General features: G+C 36.7%; 2 protein-coding genes across 2 annotated transcripts in view; one reads left to right on the top strand and one right to left on the bottom strand.

Moving 5' to 3' along the window:
* The window catches only part of LOC123869441 (ATP-binding cassette sub-family G member 1-like), a 41,977-nt gene extending 40,738 nt beyond the window's left edge, over positions 1-1,239 (top strand). Inside the window, exon 11 of the mRNA XM_045912365.1 lies at positions 48-1,239. Coding sequence (XP_045768321.1) covers positions 48-240 — 193 coding nt within the window. The 3' untranslated portion in view covers positions 241-1,239. The remainder of the gene's footprint in view (positions 1-47) is intronic.
* Positions 1,240-2,701: 1,462 nt separating this feature from the next.
* LOC123869446 (polypeptide N-acetylgalactosaminyltransferase 2) overlaps positions 2,702-22,585 on the bottom strand; it is a 76,557-nt gene continuing 56,673 nt past the window's right edge. Inside the window, exons 6-10 of the mRNA XM_045912373.1 lie at positions 8,963-9,076; positions 7,588-7,766; positions 6,999-7,205; positions 6,359-6,531; positions 2,702-6,007 (exon numbers count right to left, since the gene is read on the bottom strand). Coding sequence (XP_045768329.1) covers positions 5,733-6,007; positions 6,359-6,531; positions 6,999-7,205; positions 7,588-7,766; positions 8,963-9,076 — 948 coding nt within the window. The 3' untranslated portion in view covers positions 2,702-5,732. The remainder of the gene's footprint in view (positions 6,008-6,358; positions 6,532-6,998; positions 7,206-7,587; positions 7,767-8,962; positions 9,077-22,585) is intronic.

The raw sequence follows: 22,585 nt of genomic DNA on the forward strand, positions 1-22,585 counted from the left end.
TGAGACCATAATTTTTTTTTTTTTAATTTGAACTATATCTTTTGCAGGTACTTCATCAAAATGATGGGAATGTCAGGAGTTTCCTTCTGGGTGGACTTTGGAGTGCTGATCGCAACTCTCTTTGCCCTGAATCTCGGCGCTTACTACCTTCTAAGGCAAAGGCTGTCTCCCAACTATGCTTTTCGAGCCATTAAGTATATTGGGAGCTTTATTAAAACTAAAATGAGTCTCACAATGTAATAGGAAAATATTCGGAGCCAGTGTAACTTTTCAAGTAAAAACCGACTTTCGTGGTACGCGCCGCGTCTAACGCGACAAAAAGATATACCTACCTACATACTTTCATAGTTTTCCTTAGTTTGTTCATAAGATAAACAGATCCCAGAAATCTTTTCGGAGAAATGCATAAGCGACAATAGCGATTTGCCCGGCGCTTTAGATCTTCTGGAGGTATCATGATTTAATTGTCAGTTTGCGGTAATAATGTCGTATGGGCTGCGTATCCAGTATGTAACCAGAACGCTAGCAAAAATGAAGATAAGTGATAATACACTGATGATTTCTGATAAGATACCATAGCAAAAACTACAAAAAATCTGTATTTTTTGAAAGTGCACAATATATTCCAAATAAAACAACTGACTGACGCTAGAGGTCAACGGACGTTCCATAAATATTTCACTCAAAGTCAATGCCACGTCATAGGTTTTGCACACTAGAATGCGGCTTTGAGAAATACTAAATCACTAAAACTACAAGATAAGGCAAATGGTTATTGAATTTTTTCTAGAGTTCTGGTTACATCCTGTGGGTATATAGTGCGCCTATTATGCATTTCAGCGAGAATCTCATTGTTAAGGAAAACTAAAGTATACTAAACAATATTATGAAAATACATGGCGCCGCTTCCGAGCCCCTATACTTAGCTAAGTTTATTTAATTTTAAAAATTAAGCCTAAGTAAGTACAAAAGAAAGCTCTTTCATTTTGTAGTGAGCAACAGTGATAAATCCTTTAATGATAACATTATTTCCATACTTTTTACAAAATATAATTGTGATAATTAGCAATTTATAGATAAGATTGACAGAAAATTAAAATAAACTGCTGTGCAATAAAGTTATGCCACCCCAAAAAGAAAAACCGGCCAAGTGCGAGTCAAACTCGCGCCCCGAGGTTTCCATACTCGGGTATTTTTCCGACATTTTGATGATTTATTCCTTTACTCGTGCTATAAGTCCTACCTACCTGCCAAATTTCATGATTCTAGGTCAACGGGAAGTACCCTATAGGTTTTCTTGACAGACACGACGGACAGACGGACGGACGGACAGACAGACAACAAAGTGATCCTATAAGGGTTCCGTTTTTCCTTTTGAGGTACGGAACCCTAAAAATTGATGTTTACTATCCATTTTTGGAATGGTATAACTTTATTGAATGCTCGTTTAGATCTCTTAACTTACCTGCATAAAAATGGTTAGTATCCAAACTATTTGTAACCATATAAATTGAATATTACTTACTAAAGTAGAATGTGGTGCCGCATAAAAAACTGACACTGCATTAAATCTAAATTATGAAATTAAGGTAATTTATTTATTCAAAGTTACGTAACGTTTTCGGAATTTACAAAATAAATAATTAATGTTTTACAATCTACATTATTTAATAAAATTAATATTTAAGATAAATAAGTGAAGATATTAAATAAATTATATAAACTAGATATTATAATGAGTATAGGAAGTGTCGACTGGTCCTTTGATTCTGGATTAAGCTATGAATCAAGATTGGATCGGGGCTGACACCATCATTCATAGAATGATACTTTAAAATATGACTGCGCCTATTTAATTCAGTTACAATTAAATTGTAAGCTACATTTATAAATTGTAAAATATCCTAAATGGTGTTAAGACTGGTATTTTTTATAAGTGGTGTGTAATAAATTAATTTTTTAAATTCTTATCCCATCTTTCATTTTTGATCCCTTTGATCGTTTTCAACAATATCTTTGTAATTAATCCCCGACCCAAAAAGAGGGGTGTTGTAAGTTTGACGTGTATATCTGTCTGTGGCATCGTAGCTAAACTAAGTAATGAACCGATTTAATTTAGTTTTCTTTTTTTGTTTGAAAGGTGGCTTGATCGAGAGTGTTCTTAGCTATAAGCCAAGAAAATCGGTTCAGCCGTTTGAAAGTTATCAGCTCTTTTCTAGTTACTATAACCTTCACTTGTCGGGGGTGTTATAAATTTTTAATTTACACTTGTAATCTGAAAGTGGCGATAGCGTAGTGGTTAAAACGTCGGTCTCCTATTCGAAGATGCAGGGTTCGATTCTGGACTCGCCCCTCTAACTTTTCGGAGCTATGTGCGTTCTAAGCGAAAATATTATATCACTTGTTTTAACGCTGAAGGTAATCCTGCATGTCTGAAAGTTATCCATAATGTTGTTTTTAGACTGCCGATCCGCACGTCTTGGTCAGCGTGGTAGACTATGGCCAAATTCTTATTCTGAGAAGAGACCTGTACTCAGTAGAGAGTCAGTGATAAGTTGATGAATGAACTTGATAATTTTCTTTAGAACTTATTCTCTTATTATTATTATTTTAGAACTCTAAAGAAAATCTTAAATGTACCTACTTTCTTAGGTTTGATAAGTAAAAAAAAAAGGGAAATAAAATCACAACACAAATAAAATCTTTGGTTCAAATTTCATTTATTTACCAAATCAATTTGTCTCTCACTAAAACGAAATCCTTTTTTCATTCAAACATAAGCACTTACTCACACGCATAAAGATATCTGACTAGGACAGTCAAGTTACAAAATTTTACATTTTGAAAGTAATTAAGTTCCAAGTTTACATTATTTCAGATCTATTCATAAATCTTGTTAGTATTTCGTTAAAATTTCTTAAGTTATTTTTTGAAAAGTGATTGATACTGAAAAACTATAAACCATTATTAAAGTTGAAGATGGCCTTAAGCATATTGAAAAAAAAAATTAAAATACGTTCTAGTTTTTTTATTAGATTCTAAAAACATAGGATCAAGATTTACAATCATAATAAATTGTTTCTATAAAAATTGCAACAGCTTATTGCATTATTACAGGATTAATTTTTCCGTTTATTTGACAGAACATCATTAGGTAAGCTAAGTTGGACATAATTTAAGTAGTAAAATAACTAACTTAATTTGATAACATTAACTTATAGGTACTTACATAGGTGCGTAATTTATTTACAATCACTAGGTAATTTTTTAAATCATTTTACGTAATGAATATTCGGAATGTCAATTATAAAAATTAATAATTTCTTAAAATAAAATAAAAAATAATAGGTAGGTAAAAAAAGCAAACATTTGTTGCAATAAAAATAAAAAGCAAAACTAATAATTTGCAATCTACTTGCAATATAAAAAACAACGATTTTAAATAGTTTTTAAATTAAAAATCCTAAGAGTACAAAAAAGATTTAAAACTGAACAATTAATTAAATACTTACATTTTTTTTAATGGATTAAAGTGAATAAGTTATAGTCCCCTGTAATCTATGTCAAAAAATATACATACAATGTTGTTCAAAAAGTGAAAAAAAAAAAATATAATTATTTATTGATATTATTGATTTCAAAAGCTAATGTAGTTTGAAGAATTATTTCAAAAGATTGAAAGAAGTAATTGTTTAAAATAAAAATACTTACTAACTTAAAATAAAATAACGCGTTCTATTTTAGACTGTCTAATTCTAATTTCTATTTTAGAATATCGTGAGCCATTTCGTGATATTATTAATATATTTTTTCAATTCATAAATGAAATCATTAATTGGGATGACGACTACCTACGTCAAAAATGAATTATTTCTTAGGAATTATTAAACAGAGAGTCTTCCAAAATTCGTAAAATCCACATCCGCTGTTAGTTTTGAGTTTGCTAACCATTTTTAATTATGGATTTAAATAAAAAAGGACGTCAAATTATGTCAAATATTTATGACGTCATATCTGTGAATTTCATACAAGCTCCCTCACTAAGCAAGCGTTTTGACGTTTGATAAAAAGTCTAATTAATTTGACCAGTAGTCCGTAGTCATCTCCCCTAATAAAAGAATAAGCTAAGCAAGCATTGATGGACGGTGTAGTTACTGCCATGGCACTATGATCTAATGGGATTACCTATTTGAAATTTATTAATTTATTTTACTTGAAATAAATAGAACAGTAAGAGAATATTATAAATAAATATCTATTTCGGATTTTAGGCGTAAACGGATATCGCTAAAATTCGTTTCTTTTTTTGTTTGAATTTTCAATTAATTATTATTATTTGTATTGAAATGAAATTTCTTTACGCGCGAAGGGCGATTTTTTCATGGGTGAAATCTTTAAAGTTTCGTCAGCGACATGCTAATCTTATTAGCTTTTAAAATTTGTTCTTAAACACAACTAGTTAAGGTTCAATTTTTAATGGAAGTGTCAAATAAAGTTTTCATTTCTGTCGGCTGCCATTTTTTTATGAAATTCTAAAACTGGCGTAATTTATTGTTACGAAATATTTGTGTTTTTAGTTTATAAAGTTAAATGATTAGGTATTTGATTTATTTACATTAATTCCTCATTCCACATCCCCGGCACTTATCTTAAAAAACTTAATTATGTACACTATGGTAACTATTTTTTATGATTTTGTAATTAAGTCATTTTACATTATGTATGGTGTTAATGAATTATATACAAATGCGTAGAGCTAATTAATATATTTTTGATATACATAATTATAAGATATTATGATGTAACAAGTCAAATAAAATTGCAAAAAAAATAGTAAATAAATAGCTATACTTATGCTAAAACAAAAATAAGTCATTAACTAAAATGCTTTTTAAGCGTAACTACCTACTTAAAGTTACGGGATTGATGCAAAGAATAAAGTAATTAATAAATTGGTATACATTGATGAATAATACACTTAGTAGGTATAGGTATTTTACAAAACATATATAAAAAAACTTAAAATCTAAACATTTTGTAAATTAAAACCTATTTTGTATACATTCATGGAATGTTTAGTTTGAGTGGGAAATTTTTAAAATCTCTGTATTTTGTTCATATTAATATTAAGGTTACCTATGTGTAGGTAGGCCTAACTTTTTATATAAAAAGTGATTCCTAAACAAAAATTCATATAGGTACTTATATCATTAAGTGATTATAAGCTCTCAAATCTTGATTGATTTAATAAACCTAGTGTTAAGATATTCGAGTTATTTAGTTTAGATTCGTGAAAGTAATATTTCCTAGGCAAGTGTTTATACATTAACTCTAGAAGTCCCTATAATAGCCATCCAAATAATTACTGTAGCTGCCGTAGCTTCCTGTTTTCCACCACTTTTTACGATACATAACAGGGTTTCATCATTCAACATGATATTATGATGAAACAAAATATTATCATGTTCCAACATTCTTTAAGTAAATCCTCGTTTTATAAAGTGTGTGTTAGAGAGTGAAAGACGTCGAATGTGTGCGAACCAAGGAACAGCCCGAACGACTTTTATTATAAAGAAAGACATACCCTTTCTCATTTTCAATATAAGTACGTCGAAATAACTATGATTTGATTTTGCTTGATTTCCAAAACCCTGTCATTGAGCTATCAACTCTCAATCATCTCTCAAAGAGTAAAAAGTGTAAACAAAAATATTTTTACACATAGCTCGAACTTAGAATGTAAACTGTTGAGTCAACTTTTCATTGTCACACTGTTCCAAGTACAACGCGGGCCGTTCAGAGTCCAGACAAGCGTTTAGTTTTGCGTGCCGAATAAGAAGACCCTTCCGTCTCCAGAGCTGTGCATCATCAGAGGGGTCACAGGCGACCAGAACTGCTGTGACGCGGTCGTCGGGGGATAGAGAGACACAGAGGCTGTGGTGGCGTATTAGCCCGTTGTCGAAACGCCACTCTTGATTGCCGCCTGTGTTGTGGCAAGGGTACATACCTGGAAAGAGAAAAATAAATTTCAGGTGTTTTAATTTAGCTTACAAACATGCAGAATGTCGCATTTTTATCAGTCTTCTATCAGATGTGCTTAGGAATGTGAATGAGATGTATGAGGTATTTCCTGACTCTCTTAGTCTAATGGAAAGGGCAGGCCAAAACAATCGGAGTCGGGATTACATGCTCTCAAAGACATGAAGGTGAAGTATACAAGTATTGTAAGTGGTATAAATTCCCAGCTACGGGTTGCTACTGAAAATTTCTTGACAGAAAAACCCAATGTGGCCCGACTCAGAAATAGCAACCGTCAGCCAAATGAGCCACGAGACCAACAAAGATATTTTTAACTTACCGACAGTTCCATCAACCAGGTGGCCCATAGTGTCCAAGCACCTGGACCCCTGTCTGATGGAGAAGGAGGCACCTCCCAGGGAAGGTACTTGCAGCTCAGGGTACACGTGCTCCAGGTACCAGCTGAACGGCTTGCAATGGAGCTTGTCTCGGATTGCGACACGCTCTGATATGCTGGAAATGAGGATTTTTTAGCATTATTCTTTTAACTAGGTACATAAATACAGGCTTTTCTTTGAAAGAATAAAATACATAGGTCATGTTAGTCCCAAAAAAGATTTGAAATGACGTTCAACAAATTTTAGTAGGGCAAGGCGAAAGCATTTACCTGACATGATTTTAACTGTATTTCAAAAATAAAATATACTTGTATATTTAGATCCTTGGTGCCCATAAGTGCTTGACTGCGTGTCTGGTTTGGAGCATTGCACATTTCGCAATACACCTATCGCAGTGAACCAAATCTTTTGAACAAAGAAACAGTTAGTTTTCGACGCATGCTCCTGCCTGTAATATTCCGTCAGCTTGTATTCGAGTATTCACCAATAAAAAGTGCCTTTTTTAGAATTTCCTACCCACCCATGCAAGTCAAAGCTAAGAAATATAGGTATGCTTTGTGTGCTGTTAAGTACGAAACTTACTCTCCATATTCAACCTGCTTGGCAAGAGGTTGCGACCGGTAGTACAGCTCCTTGTAGTCGTCCATCCACACCTCAGCAGCTCGGCGGGTGTTCCTCGCGAACACGGCGCCCGAACCTCCGGGGAAGGTGTACGGATGCCGTTTGCGGAACACGTGTCCTACCCGCGAACAGGGCACGATTTCCAGGGATCCACCACATTGCCATACCCTGGAATTTGTTCAAAACTCATTTTTTTTTTCATGAAATCATGATGAAAATATAATGATAAGTTCTCGCTAGGAAAAAAAGGCCAAGTGCGAGTCAGATTCGCACCTACCTTTCAAATTTCATGATTCTTGGTCAACGGGAAGTACCCTATAGATTTTCTTGACAGACAACGAAGTGATCCTATAAGGGTTCCTTTTCCTTTTGAGGTACGGAACCCTAAAAAACCTTGAACATGCTAAGTAGGTGAATTATGTATTTACAGGTACCTAAATCATGAAGTCTTAACACACCTTTGAGAACATTATGGAGAACTCTAAGGCATGCAGAATTCCTCAGGATGCTTTTCTTCACCGTCAAGCAAGTGATAGTCGCTTAACCTTACCTAAAAGATATTTCCAGATTCTCTCCGCCCCAGACATCCATCTTCATGTCGTATTTGCCGAGCTTGTTGAAGTAGGCGCGGTTGATGCTGAACAGTCCTCCAGCTATCATTGGCGTCCTGATCACTTGCGAGGGGTCGCTGAGACGGGCACTGCGTTCTGCGTGTGATAGGTATTCCCACTGAAATGAAGGACATCTTCTATCAGTATACATTGTAAGGTTATTTTTAAAAATTGATTTGAGTTGTCAAAAATAATATAAAATTATTAATTTAGCTGATGAAGGTAGTTTGATAAAATCGATATTTGGCTCATTCGATGTCATACAATCTGTTATTAGGAGGCCGACAAGATTGAACTTGCATAAATACGGGTGTTTTGAACGTTTTAGTTTAGTCTCCTTCTGAGATTCGGAGCGATATCGCATATTTTCGGTATTTGGATTGTGAACTGGATAATTAGATGTTGTGATAGCAATAACGCTCTAATTAAATTATTTATTTTGGCATTAGTTTGTTTAGATTAAAACTCTCGGATAACCTTACACATTGAACTTGTGTTTTTTGTGTTGGTTTTGGAGAGGACATTCCAATAATTCGATAAAAATATTTAAATAATACCTGCTTTTCTGAGTGACGCCAATAACATATACATTATACATTGTGTAACCAGAACTCTAGCAAAATTGAAAACTCCATATCGAAAAATTCCATAAACACCTCGGTCACGTCATTGGTTAGTATCAGAGGTCAGTATCGTAATTATTTTTATTAATTGTTATAAAAAATATAAATAACGGAGTTTAAAAATAAATTAAGTTTTAACTAAAATTTAATTGAAGAATTTGTTAACACAAACTGGTGTTTGGGCTAAACGGTTAATTGTTTTCGACAAACTTTTAATTAAGTACCAAATAGTTGAAAAGAATTTGCGAAGAATTGTTATACCTTCTTCGTCGGTACAACATGTTTTTTCCACTCACTTCTGTCATACGTCAACGCATTTTCCATCCCTTTTACACACATATCCTCTTTCACGCAATCCATCCACCTTTTGTTTGGTCTGCTCCTCTGTTTTCCTTCCACATACATATTTAACATTCTTTATCTTCTAGAACTGCGATGGTCTATAACCCAAATTTCAAGCCATTGGTAGCAAAAAATCTTAATTAATTTTAAGCTGGAGCGAGGCTTAATTAGGTGCATAGAAACAAAACAGGTACCTACTGTATATTAAGAGAGTCCAGTTTCTAGGGCATTACCGAGTAAAAAATAGGTTCGCTCGCCGCGGTAATGTGATCTAAAAGTCTAGGACATTGAATAGTCTACATAAAAATAAATTCGGTCAATAATCGAGGCGATTCGAGAGGCGGCTCACCTTGAATACGAGGTTCCAGTCGAAGCCGCCGCGCAAGTCGGCCGAGGCACCGATGTACTGGAAAGTGTCCATGCTGATGACGTCGATGACCGGGCACACTACCCTGGTTGGGTCCTGGAAAAAAATAGCAAAATAAAGTTTTTGGAGACCCCCACTTTTTGATGTAACATCCTTTAGATCAATTTTTTTCGTATAAAATATATATACGTATAGTCTATGACACCCGGACCTTTCCAACGAATCAATTGACACCTCATTCATGCAAATCGGCCCAGTAGTTTAGGCACTACGGTGGAACACACAAAATCTGGTTTTAACATACATACATAGACTGCTAAAATCATAACCCTTCCTTTTGACTTTGCCGCAGTCGGGTAATAAAAAGCGAAGTAAGACGTCACCCTCCCTGTCGAAGGGTCCGGACTCCAGGGCACGCACCTTTAACAGCCAGTGGCTGACTATGGAATCACCTCATTCAGAGAGGAGTACTCAGTAGTGCGCTGGCGATAGGTTGATCATGATGATGGATTCAACGTGATGGAAGTTAAAAAAAAATATGGATCAATTTTTTTTGGTAGATAACTGTTATATTTCACAGACGAATAAAACAAGTTTATGTAGGCAAATACGCTAGACGGTTATAACCGTCAGATCTATATTATATTCTATAATATGTGTTGTTCTAAGACCATAATATTATTGAGAGTCTCACGCATTGAGTTTATACACTGTAGAGATGCAAATCTCATACATCAATAGACTACGAGTGTCTACGAGTGGTTTGCGAGCGGTTCATGTGCTTGTACAAGTTACTTCGCGCACTTATTGGTGAATTTTTGGGAGTGAGTACCAACATGACATTATACGTGTTCGCGATATGCACGTGTGCACTTACACGCCCATATGTGTTCGATACGCGTCGTGCGCAGGTGTGGTTCCATCTTAAGAGGGACGGAACAGAGAGTGCACTATGAACTGGCTAGTGTCCGTTGAGTTGGCCGCTGTGGCCGGATTTCAGTTAGAAGGGCAAACATAGTAACAGACAACAGATTAAGGGTGCCTTTCCACCAGGGATGTGCTTTGCAGCTATGCTGTGAAGATGTGAAATCTACGCTACGAAAATATGTGACCGTTTCCACCAATACTAAGCTATGTAGCTGTGCAAGGAAGATGCGCTATGAAGATGCGCCGCCGCAAAGTAGCTGCACGAGAAAGATACGCATACTGTAGGTATTCTGCTCTGCACCACTGTCGACGGCTCATAGCAGACATCTATAGCACGCATCCTTTTATATAAAAACATATCTCAGTTGAATCCGTTTCCACCACTAAATATGATTGGTGGATATCAAACGCATCCATAGCAACGTAGCATAGCACATCTCTGGTGGAAAAGCAGCCTAAGGCTATAAGGGCATCACTGCCTCTAATAATAATATGACAACTCTTTGGTCTCACGTATTTGTATAAGGTTGCCGACAGGTTGTTCCACAGTCGACAGATAGGTACGTGCACAGCTGGCCATATGAATCATCCGCGATCCTTATAGGGCACAATTGGAAATGTCTCGGACCTTCAATATTTATTTTTGTGGATTGTTTTACATTTACTAAAAGTTTAAATAATACGCTTAATTTTTATAGACGCGAGGCGCATAATTTAAAGAACCGTTAAACTTTAACCCAAGCTAAAAGCTTTGTCCCAAGATGCTGGAATGGCAACCTTCACAAAAAACACAGCGTTAGCAGACCTCGTACCTACTAGGTGGACAGGCGTAATATGATAGATTAAACGAGTCGCAGAGGGCTTCCTGGATTCAGGAGACGAGAGTCCATACAAGACTTCTATCGCTTGACAATGACAACGACATCACATGGACAAAATATTATGGATTGGGTTTTGTTTTAAACACTATCCAAACCTGATAAAAAGATTACTAAGCGGGAACGTCAGCGCGCGGCGGTGGTCTCCAACGCCATGCACACATATTATGGTACGCGACATGTCTAGATGGCAATCGGGGTGGTGACGCCCCGCACACCCGCACAGCCCCCGCGCTAACCCGGGATAGCGCGGGTGACGTCCCCTCCTCCCCCCCGTCTCATACTCCGATTGGCATCTCGACCTGTCGCTTCCTATACGCAACTATTAGATGTGCACTGTGCAAGTAAAGACTATTAGATTCGGGTCATGGATGGCGCCCCGTATCCCGCGTTCATGACGCGCAGGTGTAGCCATACCTCTAAACTTTTAGAGATGAAAAATTTCTAATGAATTCAATGATTTATTTAATGCTTTATTTGCATAGTAATTAAGTAGCGTGACAGCTATTTTGAGTTGAAACTGTTAATTTTGAATTAATCGAGCCTTGACCGATACATTTTGGACCTTGATTAAAGATATTGGACCTTTGACTGCTCTGGTGTCGATTTGTGAAAGTTGAAGGTCAATCACATGCAAGAAGATTGAACTAGACTTGGCTAGCGCAGTGGTGAGCGTTTTGGTCTTATAAATGGGAGGTCCCGGGTTCGATTCCCGGCAGGGACAATTTATAAGTCTCTGGTCTGGTCTGGTCTCGGAGACTTCGACTAGTTACCAACCCTACCGGTAAAGATGTACCGCCAAGCGATTTAAGCTAACGTTCTGGTGCAATTTCACGTAGAAACTGACCCTTCCAAATTCTTGTAATTCTGGCTGTTTTTTTTTCTATTTGAAGTTTATGTAAAAAAGATCAACTCGGCCTCACTCCGTGCTGTACACACATAAAGTAGATAGTACGCGACATGTTGTGATGGCAATCGGGGTATGAGGAGGGGGAGGCGCCCCACACACCTGCATGTCATCCGCACTCACCCACAGCGGGTTAGCGCGGAGGCTGTGCGGGTGTGCAGAGCGACCCCACCTGGTTAGCATCTCAACCTATCACTCTATACGCGCGCACTATACCTATGCGTCAAACTGTAGAAAATAGTCTTTGAAGGCTTTCCAACTTTCTTCAATGCGGGAAACGTATTACAATCGATTTTTCAATTGAAAGGTAGTTCCACGGGCAAGGTTAGCAGCCGTCAATCAGGCAGAAGACGTCTTTTGTGAATGTTGTGTCAAGGCCGCGCGAGCGCGAATGTCACGTCGAACCGGATCTGACGTGCGGTGTAAGAGACGGCCGGTGTATTGGAGGCGTGTTTGCTACTAGTGAAAACCATAAGCGATAAAATTGTAAGTCTATGGTGAAAACGTTTACTATTACGTCCTAACCATAGGGCACTTCCCGTTGACCTAGAATTATGAAAGGCAGGTTTGTCTTATAGCGCAAGTAAAGGAAAAAATCCGAAAAGCGTGAATTTGTGGTTATATCACACAAAAAAAAATAAAAGTCCAGGAAAAATTAAAATTACCTACTAAATGACATATACATATAGGTAGATGGCGCAGTCTGTTATTAACCTGCTGTGTTCCATATATAACAGTGTCATGCCTTGTATGTACGGAACTCTTCGTGTGCGAATCTGACTCGCTCTTGGTCGGCTTTTTAGGTTTATGTATTTAGATGTGAATGTATTTTAATAAGGAAATCTTACAACCACCTCTTTGCCTAGCACGGAGACACAGTTACACAACGAGTCAGTGACGCAAGAGATTAGAAACGGAATCGGATAGACTAGACAATTCAGTCTGCACTCATTTCTAAGTTCATTTAGGTATGGGACGAAGAGATTTATGCTGTGCTACATAGGTAGGTGCCAATAGGTAGTTATTACCTATGCTGAGAGCAATTTTCTGAGGTTCCTCCCGATTTTCACTTCCCAAAAGGGGAACATTTCCTTTCCCGATTTCGGTAGCACGAGTGATCTCAATCAGAGTGAAACTAGTTTTTCAGAAAATCGGTTCAGCCGTTTGAAAGTTATCAGCTCTTTTCAAGTTACCAAATTTGATTAATTAAATAAGTAGGTTCCACTACCTACCTATAATTAATTAGAGCTAGATGGCTCGAGTGCTTATTTACTTGACAGGTGATCTATTCAAGGTCATACTGCAATTTATATCATTCTAGTTCACTCTGTCTCAGCACAGTTCACTAATTAGAGAACTTTTAAAAACGTCGAGACTTCGATGTCACTAGCAGGCGTTAAATTTTTGTACATTTGAAGCAGGTAGCCCGAAAGTAGCCCTACTTTTCTTTGATTTATATACGTCACCGTCACTTAATACTTGACATAATAATATCGTCGATTCAGGATTATACAAAGTCAAAGTCATTTATAATCAAATTGGGTACTATTGAACACTTTCTGACTGTCAAACAGTGATATAGTGGTGATAATTATTAATTACATTAACTTAAACCATACTTTAATACCTACCGAGAGTTCCCTCACTCTAGTTCACTCTGGCCAAGTTATAGTCTGTTCATTCACATAGTCTTAGTAAACCTGCACTTTGAAAGTACATATCTACATACACCTTTGTTTTACTTCTGTTACGTAGCAGGGAATGGGTGACTGTTGCGTCATCTAATTAGGATATTGAATTACCAGTGGCTTAGTTTCGTGCTCTACAATAATGGAGGTTGCGTCATAAGTTGAGAGGTGAAATACATAATTTAATTAGTTGCGTAAGAACTGTACTCGTAATTAAATTATTATTAGATGTGACTTCTTTTGCAATATTAAGTAACCAGGTAAATTAAGACTACAGAGACAGAGCCTGTGAGGGCTATGTGTAATTTTTAGGGTTCCGTACCTCAAAAGGAAAAACGGACCCTTATAGGATCACTTTGTTGTCTGTCTGTCCATTTTCACTTCAATAATGCATGAACTTTTTGTCTCTAAGGCATTCAACTTTAAGTCTAAGTGCACTTTTTCTTTCTTTTTCTCTTTATTGTTAAAAAAAACCTACAGGGTACTTCCCGTTGACCTAGAATCATGAAATTTGGTAGGTAGGTAGGTCTTATAGCGCAAGTAAAGGAAAAAATCCAAAAACTGTAAACATCACAAAAAAAATGTGTTCATGAACAAATATAATTAGTATTTTCAATTTTCCAAGTAAGATAATTTTACCAAGTGGGGTAACATATCATATCAAATTCCGCGTAGGTACTAGACCTACGACGAAACACCGTAGTACAAGATGAGGGACTTCTATTCTTCTCGAATAATATAGTCTGCCCAGGTCCTAAGCCTACAAAAGTGAAGGTATACGACATAAGTTTGAACTTACAAATTAATACATTCTCGTTACGATTTAACGATCAAGTTAATGGGGAAATAAATGCTAAACTATTTGACCTTATAAAACATTAAGTTGCTAATACGTGTAAAGGTCTACCTGCAATCCATATCGAGATGTATGAGTGCAAGTGGAACGTTAATATTGCTCGTGTATTACGAAACCTATCAACCTCTCATCAGTGCGTCTAGATCACGATACACGAAACGTTCTCGGATAGTACCGAGGTTAATACGAAAAAGCAAAAGGTCTACATAAAGCACTAGCGACCCGCCCCGGCTTCGCACGGGTGGACATTTATTTTTTCTATTTTCCGGGATAAAATATAGCCTATACGGATTCGGAAGAATCCCTCTAAGTAATGGTAAAAGAAATTTTGAAATCGGTCCAGTAGTTTTTGAGCCTATTTAATACAAACATACAAAAATACAAAGGTTTCCTCTTTATAATATTAGTATAGATTGGGAGCCTGGTATACGTCTGTCAAATCACTGGACCTCTGGGTCTAAATTTTGGTCAATCAGAAGGTTAACAGGGCTCTCTCCGTCACTCGTTTCCACTCGTTTCATACAATCGTAGTTCCAATTTCATTTGAATATTAAGCAACCAAAGTCCATGAAATTTTGCAGACATATTCTAGAAACTAATATCTGTGTCTGTGGTGTTTTAGATTTTTCTAAAAATATGTAGTTTGAAAATTACAGGGGCTCAAAGATTTGTATGAAAATTTTTAAGACCGCGTAACTTTGAAACCGAATATTTTAACAGAAATCTGGAAAACCACAGACATAGATATTAGTTTCTAGAATATGTCTGCAAAATTTCATGGACTTTGGTTGCTTAATATTCAAATGAAATTGGAACTACGATTGTATGAAACGAGTGACGGAGAGAGCCCTCTTAACAGCTGATCCACGCTCTGATAACACAAGAGCCGGCGCTTATTTAGCTCAACGGCTAAGCCTTTCAGCGAGGTAATAGCGCCAGTGTATTTGGCACAGTGCCCATTAATAACCATTGATGGATGGTGTAAATTTTTTGTAAACATACATTTTTAGTGATACGTTTTCTCTTTGTCTACGTTTTTCTTTTTTTTCTAAGTATCGTAAAACTGTATGTATACATAATGTATGAAACATTTCATACAGTATATGTTTCATACATATAAAAATATATGAAAATAAAAATATATTACTCGTACTCGTATGTTACGATGCTTATCAACTTCTCATTAATAAATTTAGATCACGAAACATTTTAACATCAAAAATGCCTGAACTTTTTGTCTCTAAGGCATCATTGAGATAAGTGCTTCAACTTTAAGTCTAAGTCCACTTTTTCTTTCTTTTTCTCTTTATTGTTACTACTTTCTGGTACAAAATGCATTTGTTGAATACATTGGACTCATTTTATATCATATAATGTCCAATGTATTAACATTGGACTCTTACTCACTCGCTCACTCTATAATACTTACACAAAGTATACAACACATAATTTATATGTATACTCTTTCTACCACCTTTTGTACTTGTACTCAGAAAATAAATAATATGATTATGATTAATAAATAAATAAAATAAATTGTGTCCCCTCCTAGGCGTGTTGGTCGGTAAATACAAGAATGTGATTCCGAAACAATGATAGCGGACGCAGTGGTGTTGCATGAGGGTGAAGGGAGCCGATGATGCAGCTTGCGCAACGCTGCATCTTCCGTTCACTACGCTTGAGTAACTGCCATACGGTACAAGGCACAAGCAATAGCAGTACAAATGCAATGTAAGTACATAGTTCGCGATAGGTCGATATAAAATCAATTGGGGTGGAAACGCCCCGCACACCCGCACAGCCCCCGTGCTAACCCGGTGTGGAAAGCGCGGCCGCGGTGCTGGTGTGTAGAATGTCCCCCCACCTCATACCCCGATGGCCATGTCGACCTACATATACCTACTTATACAACATGTTTGAAAAACATCTGCCATCGAACCTCAAACCTGCTGAATAAAATGCCGATGTTTTAAACTCTAGGATAGGTATTATGCCCGGCAAACAACTTGAACATTAAACGGCGTAGTGAAAGAAAGTTGGCGAATCCAGAAAGCAAGGTTCAATTTATTAACCAATGGCGTGCAATTGCGCCGACTGATCAGCCAATCGCGTGCATTCACCAGTCGCTAGCCAATCGCGTCAATGTTCAAGTTGCTTGCCGGACACTGTATTACCGCTAAAGACCTTGATAAAATATTTATCATTTTCTACGTCCATGAATACCGCTTCAACATGCTGTTATGGCATAGTTAAATCCAGCTGTTCAAAGCTAGGAAAAGAGCTTTCCTTACAAACTTTTATAATATAATCGCCTCAGAATTACGCCATCACTGAAAATGCACTGTATCAGTAAAGGTACGTGTGGTAACCGACTTTCAATCTAAATTGTTTGTGCAACAGCCTCGCCGGTCAGGGCGAGATCTCGTAGGTCTCGTCATCGCGTAACCAGTGCAATGCGGATATTAGACCTAACTTTATACGGTGGACAGTAATAATTTGGTGAAATGAGGATTTTTAGGGTTTCGTACCTCAAAAGGAAAAACGGAACCCTTATAGGATCACTTTCACTGTCAAGAAACCTATAGGGTACCGTTGACCTAGAATCATGAAATTTGGCAGGTAGTTAGGTCTTATAGCACAAGTAAAGGAATAAATCTGAAAACCGTGAATTTATCACAGAAAAAAAATTTAAAATGTGTTTTAATTTTCAAAGTAAGATAACTATACCAAGTGAAGAAAATACCTACTCGTGTCGCGTTTTGGAACTAGACGAAGAAATAATTTATATTTGACACAGTTATCATACTAATTACGGTAAAGTTTCAACAGTTTTCATTCAGTTTTTTGCTTCTCCTGTAAAATTTTATTTCGTGCAGATACACCGTTTCGTTCGCCAGCTCCTCTATTACCCATTATTATCACAAAACAAAAAGAATACTATTATTTTACTATTACTTGTTGTAAAAACGTAAATTATACATTCAAACGTGGCTATTGGTAAGATAGTGGGCGAAATAGAGCATTAAACAGGTTTCAAACGTTATGCAAAATCATGATCTATGGAACAACCGGTATCGTGTTCGGACCCGGAAATTTGAACACAGACACATTAGCCTAACGTGACCCCCGGACGTAAAGTATCCGATCACTTACATGTACGAGTACAATATGTAACCAGTGTATAGGGCATGGGCTGATTTATTAGGCTACGTCCAGGCGGCAATATTTTTCCCGTATACTGTACACGGCATTTTTATAGAATAGAGTACTCACAGCAGAAAATATTATAATAGGTACATAGGTATTAAATTGTATACACGGAGATATGCGAGAAAATCCCATCTTCGAGAAATAGGTATTTTTAGGGTTCCGTACCTCAAAAGGAAAAACGGAACCCTTATAGGATCACTTCGTTGTCTGTCTGTCTGTCAAGAGACCTATAGGGTACTTTCTGTTAACCTAGAATCATGATAGGATGGTAGGATGGTAAGTCTTATAGCACAAGTACAGGAATAAATCTGAAAACCGCGAATTTCGGGTTACATCACTTAAAAAAAATAATTAAAATGTGTTTCAATTTTCAAAATAAGATAACTATACTACGTGGGGTATCATATGAAAGGGCTTTTCCTGTACATCCTAAAACAGATTTTTATTTATTTTTATGTATAATAGTTTTTGATTTATCGTGCAAAATGTTGGAAAAAATACCCGAGTACGGAACCCTCAGTGCGCGAGTCTGGCAATGGGTTGATCATGATGACGATGGCTTGAATTAGGTACATGTCTGTATCTATTTTCTATTCTAGTATAAATAATTCTATTACAATCTTTATATGGGCATGCAAGTAAATGCATTCGGCCTTGACTCTATCTTTACGACATTACCATTTGCGTAACTACAAAAAAGTGTTTACATTATTCACTTCACTTCACTTAACCGTCTGGTCACTTTTGTAACTTTTGTAAGAGATAAAAAGTAACTTAACTGTAATAACGTAACAGAGATTATGTTTGATAATTTCAAGTGATTTGTCAATACGATTTGTGCTGAATCATTATAGAGCCATAGAGAATCGGCAATAGGTACCTATATGAGTGCCCGTCATTTTTCTAGTTATTTCTATGAAAATTGGTATGTATTTAGGTTTTAGAGCAAAAATAAAAAATCCGTACCTTACCAACGTACAAGACTATGCACCTATAGCATACTTTTTATTTTACTTTAATTTTCATGGCGATCATTTTGAAATATTGATGTTATAGCGGCAATAGAAATAAACTTTCTGTCTGTGATGGTTCATGAGATACAGCCCACTGACAGATAGACAGATGTACGGGACCCTTTGTGTGCGCGTCTGACTCCCACTTGACGGGATTTGCAAATTTTTAGAGCAAAATAAATGTTTTGAAAGTTATATTCAACAGTCGATTAATCATTTTCGTGTGTTTAATGTAAACATAAAGCAAAATGTTTGCATCGACCATTCACTTAATAAAATCAAACGAGGACATTTTATAGCTTCAGTTATTAACTTGGTTACCACATTACCACAAGCAGCATTAAATAAGGTGAATGCCTAACGACCAGCAGGGTGTTTCGCTAATTTTCATGGCGACCATTTTGAAATATTGATGTTATAGCGGCAATAGAACACACTGAAAATTTAAACTTTCCACCTATGACGGTTCATAAGATACAGCCCGCTGACAGACAGACATGTAGGTACGGGACCCTTCGTGTGCGCGTCCGACTCGCACTTGATCGGGTTTTTCGATACAGTAACATTTGACTCTCGCTTACAGCCGGTGGGCGTGCAGCCTTACAGTTACTATAAGGCGAATGGTAAAGTCCTTGATATTACCATACCAATCACATTCCGTCAGCATATTAAGTCGCTCTTCTAAAGCACCTGATTAATCTCACATAAATAGGTACTTGACCACATTTTAGGGTGAACTACATTTTTGCCGGACTCCACTATGTTTATTTTATTTTCTTCACCGTCTAAGCAAGTGATATTTAATTACTTAAAACGCACTTAACTCTGAAAGTTATAGGTAGGTGCGTGGTTGGGATCGAACACCCGACCTCCCATACAGAAGGCGGATATCTTAACTACTAGGCTATCACGGCTATTCCCCATTAGCAGTCTTTAAAACACTGTGTCCTAAAAGTTAAACTACCACTGGCAAAAACAGGTGTCGTTGACTTTAGCTTTATCAGCCTTAACAAATATATTAGATAAGACGAACTTAAACTTTGATAACAAGCAATGACGGGGAGCAGAAGACTAGACTAGTATCATTTCATGTCGAGCCAGTTTAATTAAAATAACATCCCATATATCGCAATAAGGAAATACAATCTTCGAACTCATTTTTATGTAAATTCAATGTGACCTTCTCGAAACAGATGGTTTACATTAAAATAGATTAGGAAAATGTAGTTCGATTTTAAAGTTAAATATGGATCACTTTAATGCGGATTACACATTACGACTGAGCCGCACGCACCGAATGTTTGAATACTGGAAAAGTGAAATGGCCCAGATACTCTAAATCTTCTTTGTTCTTTACCTAAAGGAGCAAAGAAGTAAGTAAAAAAACTTTATTATACACAAAATAATATACAAAAACAACAGATTATATTTACAGCAAGTTAAAGCGTACAAGGGGCCGCGTAATACAGGGGTCTTGAAGACAGAGACTAAAATACACAAACATGAAGCACCCATGGGTTTTCATTTATGAAAACACTTCGTACTTACTTGGCATAAAACATTAACATTTTTTATCTCTGCTACAATTGTTTTAGGGAGACACTTTAGTGGCGCGAGAAGCAATCGTTACAAAACAATGCAATTTAAATGTTTCTGGGGTAGCTACTAATTCGGATTTTCTGGCATGTTGTACGTCGTTCGCGGGCGACTTTTGCAGTGTGAGCGATTCGTACCTAAGACTGAGGCCACACGATACGTTTTCGGTTAGTTTCAGCGCCGCACTGCTGTGTATTTGGGTAATGCTGCTCCGGCAGGGAATATGACTTTGCACAGCACCAACCCTCCCCACCTCGTCTCTCTGATCCCAAGTCCGTTGTGCCACCGCACGACGCCGTACAGTGATTTCTATGTAGATTGTAGGATGACGCAGCGGCATCGCTCAGGCGCCGTACCGCCGACGCAATCGTGTGGTTTCACATTAATATGCGATCAGCAGAATAAATAAATGTGCTCCAATATTAAAAAAGAATATGGGTGACATTTTGATTCGTTAATTTTTATACGTGCTATCTACGTTTGGTAATGCCAAGGCCTCTGATGATCGCTCTTCCTATATTAATAAAGCTGACCTCCGTCTGTCATCTGTCTGTTTGAATGTGCTAATGTTTAAAAGTCATGTTTTCATACAAATGTAGTATTTGTAATAATGGTACATTACAATAAACTGGACGAAGCCCACGATATCATCCGCCTGGGCTCAGGTTTTTAAAAATCCTGTGGGAACTTTTTGATTTTCCGGGACCAAAAGTTGTCTATGTCCTTTCGCGGGATGCAAGCTATCTCTTCGTCAATCGGTTAAACGGATAGGAAAAGCTAGCAGACGGACAGACGGATAGATCTATAGATAGATAGATAGGTAGATACACGTTTGCATTAATAACAAGTATCTAGCTATTAAAATGTCAATCAGTAAAATAAACAGAGGAACAACGTCGCTGCGCACAAAAATTCCGCTATGTGAAAAATCAAGTTTTCAAGAGGTTTTAACTAAAATTTTTTGAAAAATAATCTTTACTTTAAAATCAAAATCACATAGCTACAAAGATTATTTCTTGAAATAGCAGCACACAAGCTGAAGAACGAGTTTCTACATGTACACATATGATTGTTTAAAACCAAACAATATGGCATCAAAAAAGAAAATTCAAAAAAAAAATACGTAGCGGATTTTGCATGCGCAGCCGAACAACCGAAAAACGCAACGCGACGCGACGACTTGAGGCCTTGCGACCACTGAACTCCTTTCTTGTACTAAAATAGCAGTAGAATCAATTATTCAAACAATACAAGACAATGTCTTTGTTTTTAAGCTCGTTGAAAGCATGCAAATTCATTGCAAGCAGTGCAGTGTAGCATTTTGTCTGTGTATTAATATCCTGGCAACTATGCCGAATCAGACACCGAACCACGCAATTATTGAGTGCATTTTGTTCAAAAAAGGACACGAAAGAGTGAAAAAAAGAAGCATGTGGCTTATTTTTTCACTCATTTAATTTAGTTAGGTAGGTAATAATATCTATAGCAGTAACTAGTAAGTTATATGATAACAAGACGTAAGATGTGAAAATGCAACGATTGGGGATGACAGCTGGACCTTGGCAAAAAAAAAATACTAGGTTTAAGTTATGTTAACATTAGATTAGAAAATTATAAATCAACGTTAAAGATGTTGCAATAGAAATAGCAGCAGGTAAAAATGTTGAATAAAAAAATATATATTTGGCTTAGACAGCTGCCAAACGTTTTTTAACCCCCGACTCAAAAAGAGGGGTGTTATAAGTTTGACGTGTGTATCTGTGTATCTGTCTGTGGCATCGTAGCTCCTAAACTGATGATTTTAATTTAGTTTTTTTTGTTGAAAGGTGGCTTGATCGAGAGTGTTCTTAGCTATAATCCTAGAAAATCGGTTCAGCCGTTTGAAATTATCAGCTCTTTTCTAGTTACCCTTTACTTGTGGGGGGTGTTATAAATTTTTTATTTTACACTTGTTAATTTAGCGCTCTCCATATAGGATTGGGTGTGAAACATTAAATTAAATGCAGTCAAGAACAAACAAAAAAGATACTTACGCAAAAAGTTCTGCTTTATATATAAATCCAAATAAAACAAATGTTGCTCGACAACTATTACTAAGTATACATAACCAGAGAACAAATAATGTAAAAGCTATTTATTGCGTAACACAGACGTTGCTCTGTTTGGAAGCGGAGGTTCCTAGTAGCAATTGTAGCATTGCAACATTGCATAAGCGAGGCTAATCTATAAGCTATGCAAAACGCGGACGCGACTTCCATCGTCTGCATATTGCTGATGTGACAAATGAACTCCGCAAAACAGGAAGCTGAGACTAAGCTCATTTTTCGAAATCCATATCCTCCATACTAATATTATAAATGCGAAAGTGTGTCTATCTGTCTGTCTGTTTGCTACGTTTTCACGGCCCAACCACTGAACAGATTTTCATGAAATTTGGTACAGACTTAGGATACATCCCGGGGAAGGACATAGGCTACTTTTTATCCCGGACGTTCAAAGAGCTAAGCTAGTTTCATTTAAAAGCTAAATC

This window comes from Maniola jurtina, chromosome 11 (assembly GCF_905333055.1).
Source record: "Maniola jurtina chromosome 11, ilManJurt1.1, whole genome shotgun sequence".
NCBI classification, from domain to species: Eukaryota; Metazoa; Arthropoda; class Insecta; order Lepidoptera; family Nymphalidae; genus Maniola; species Maniola jurtina.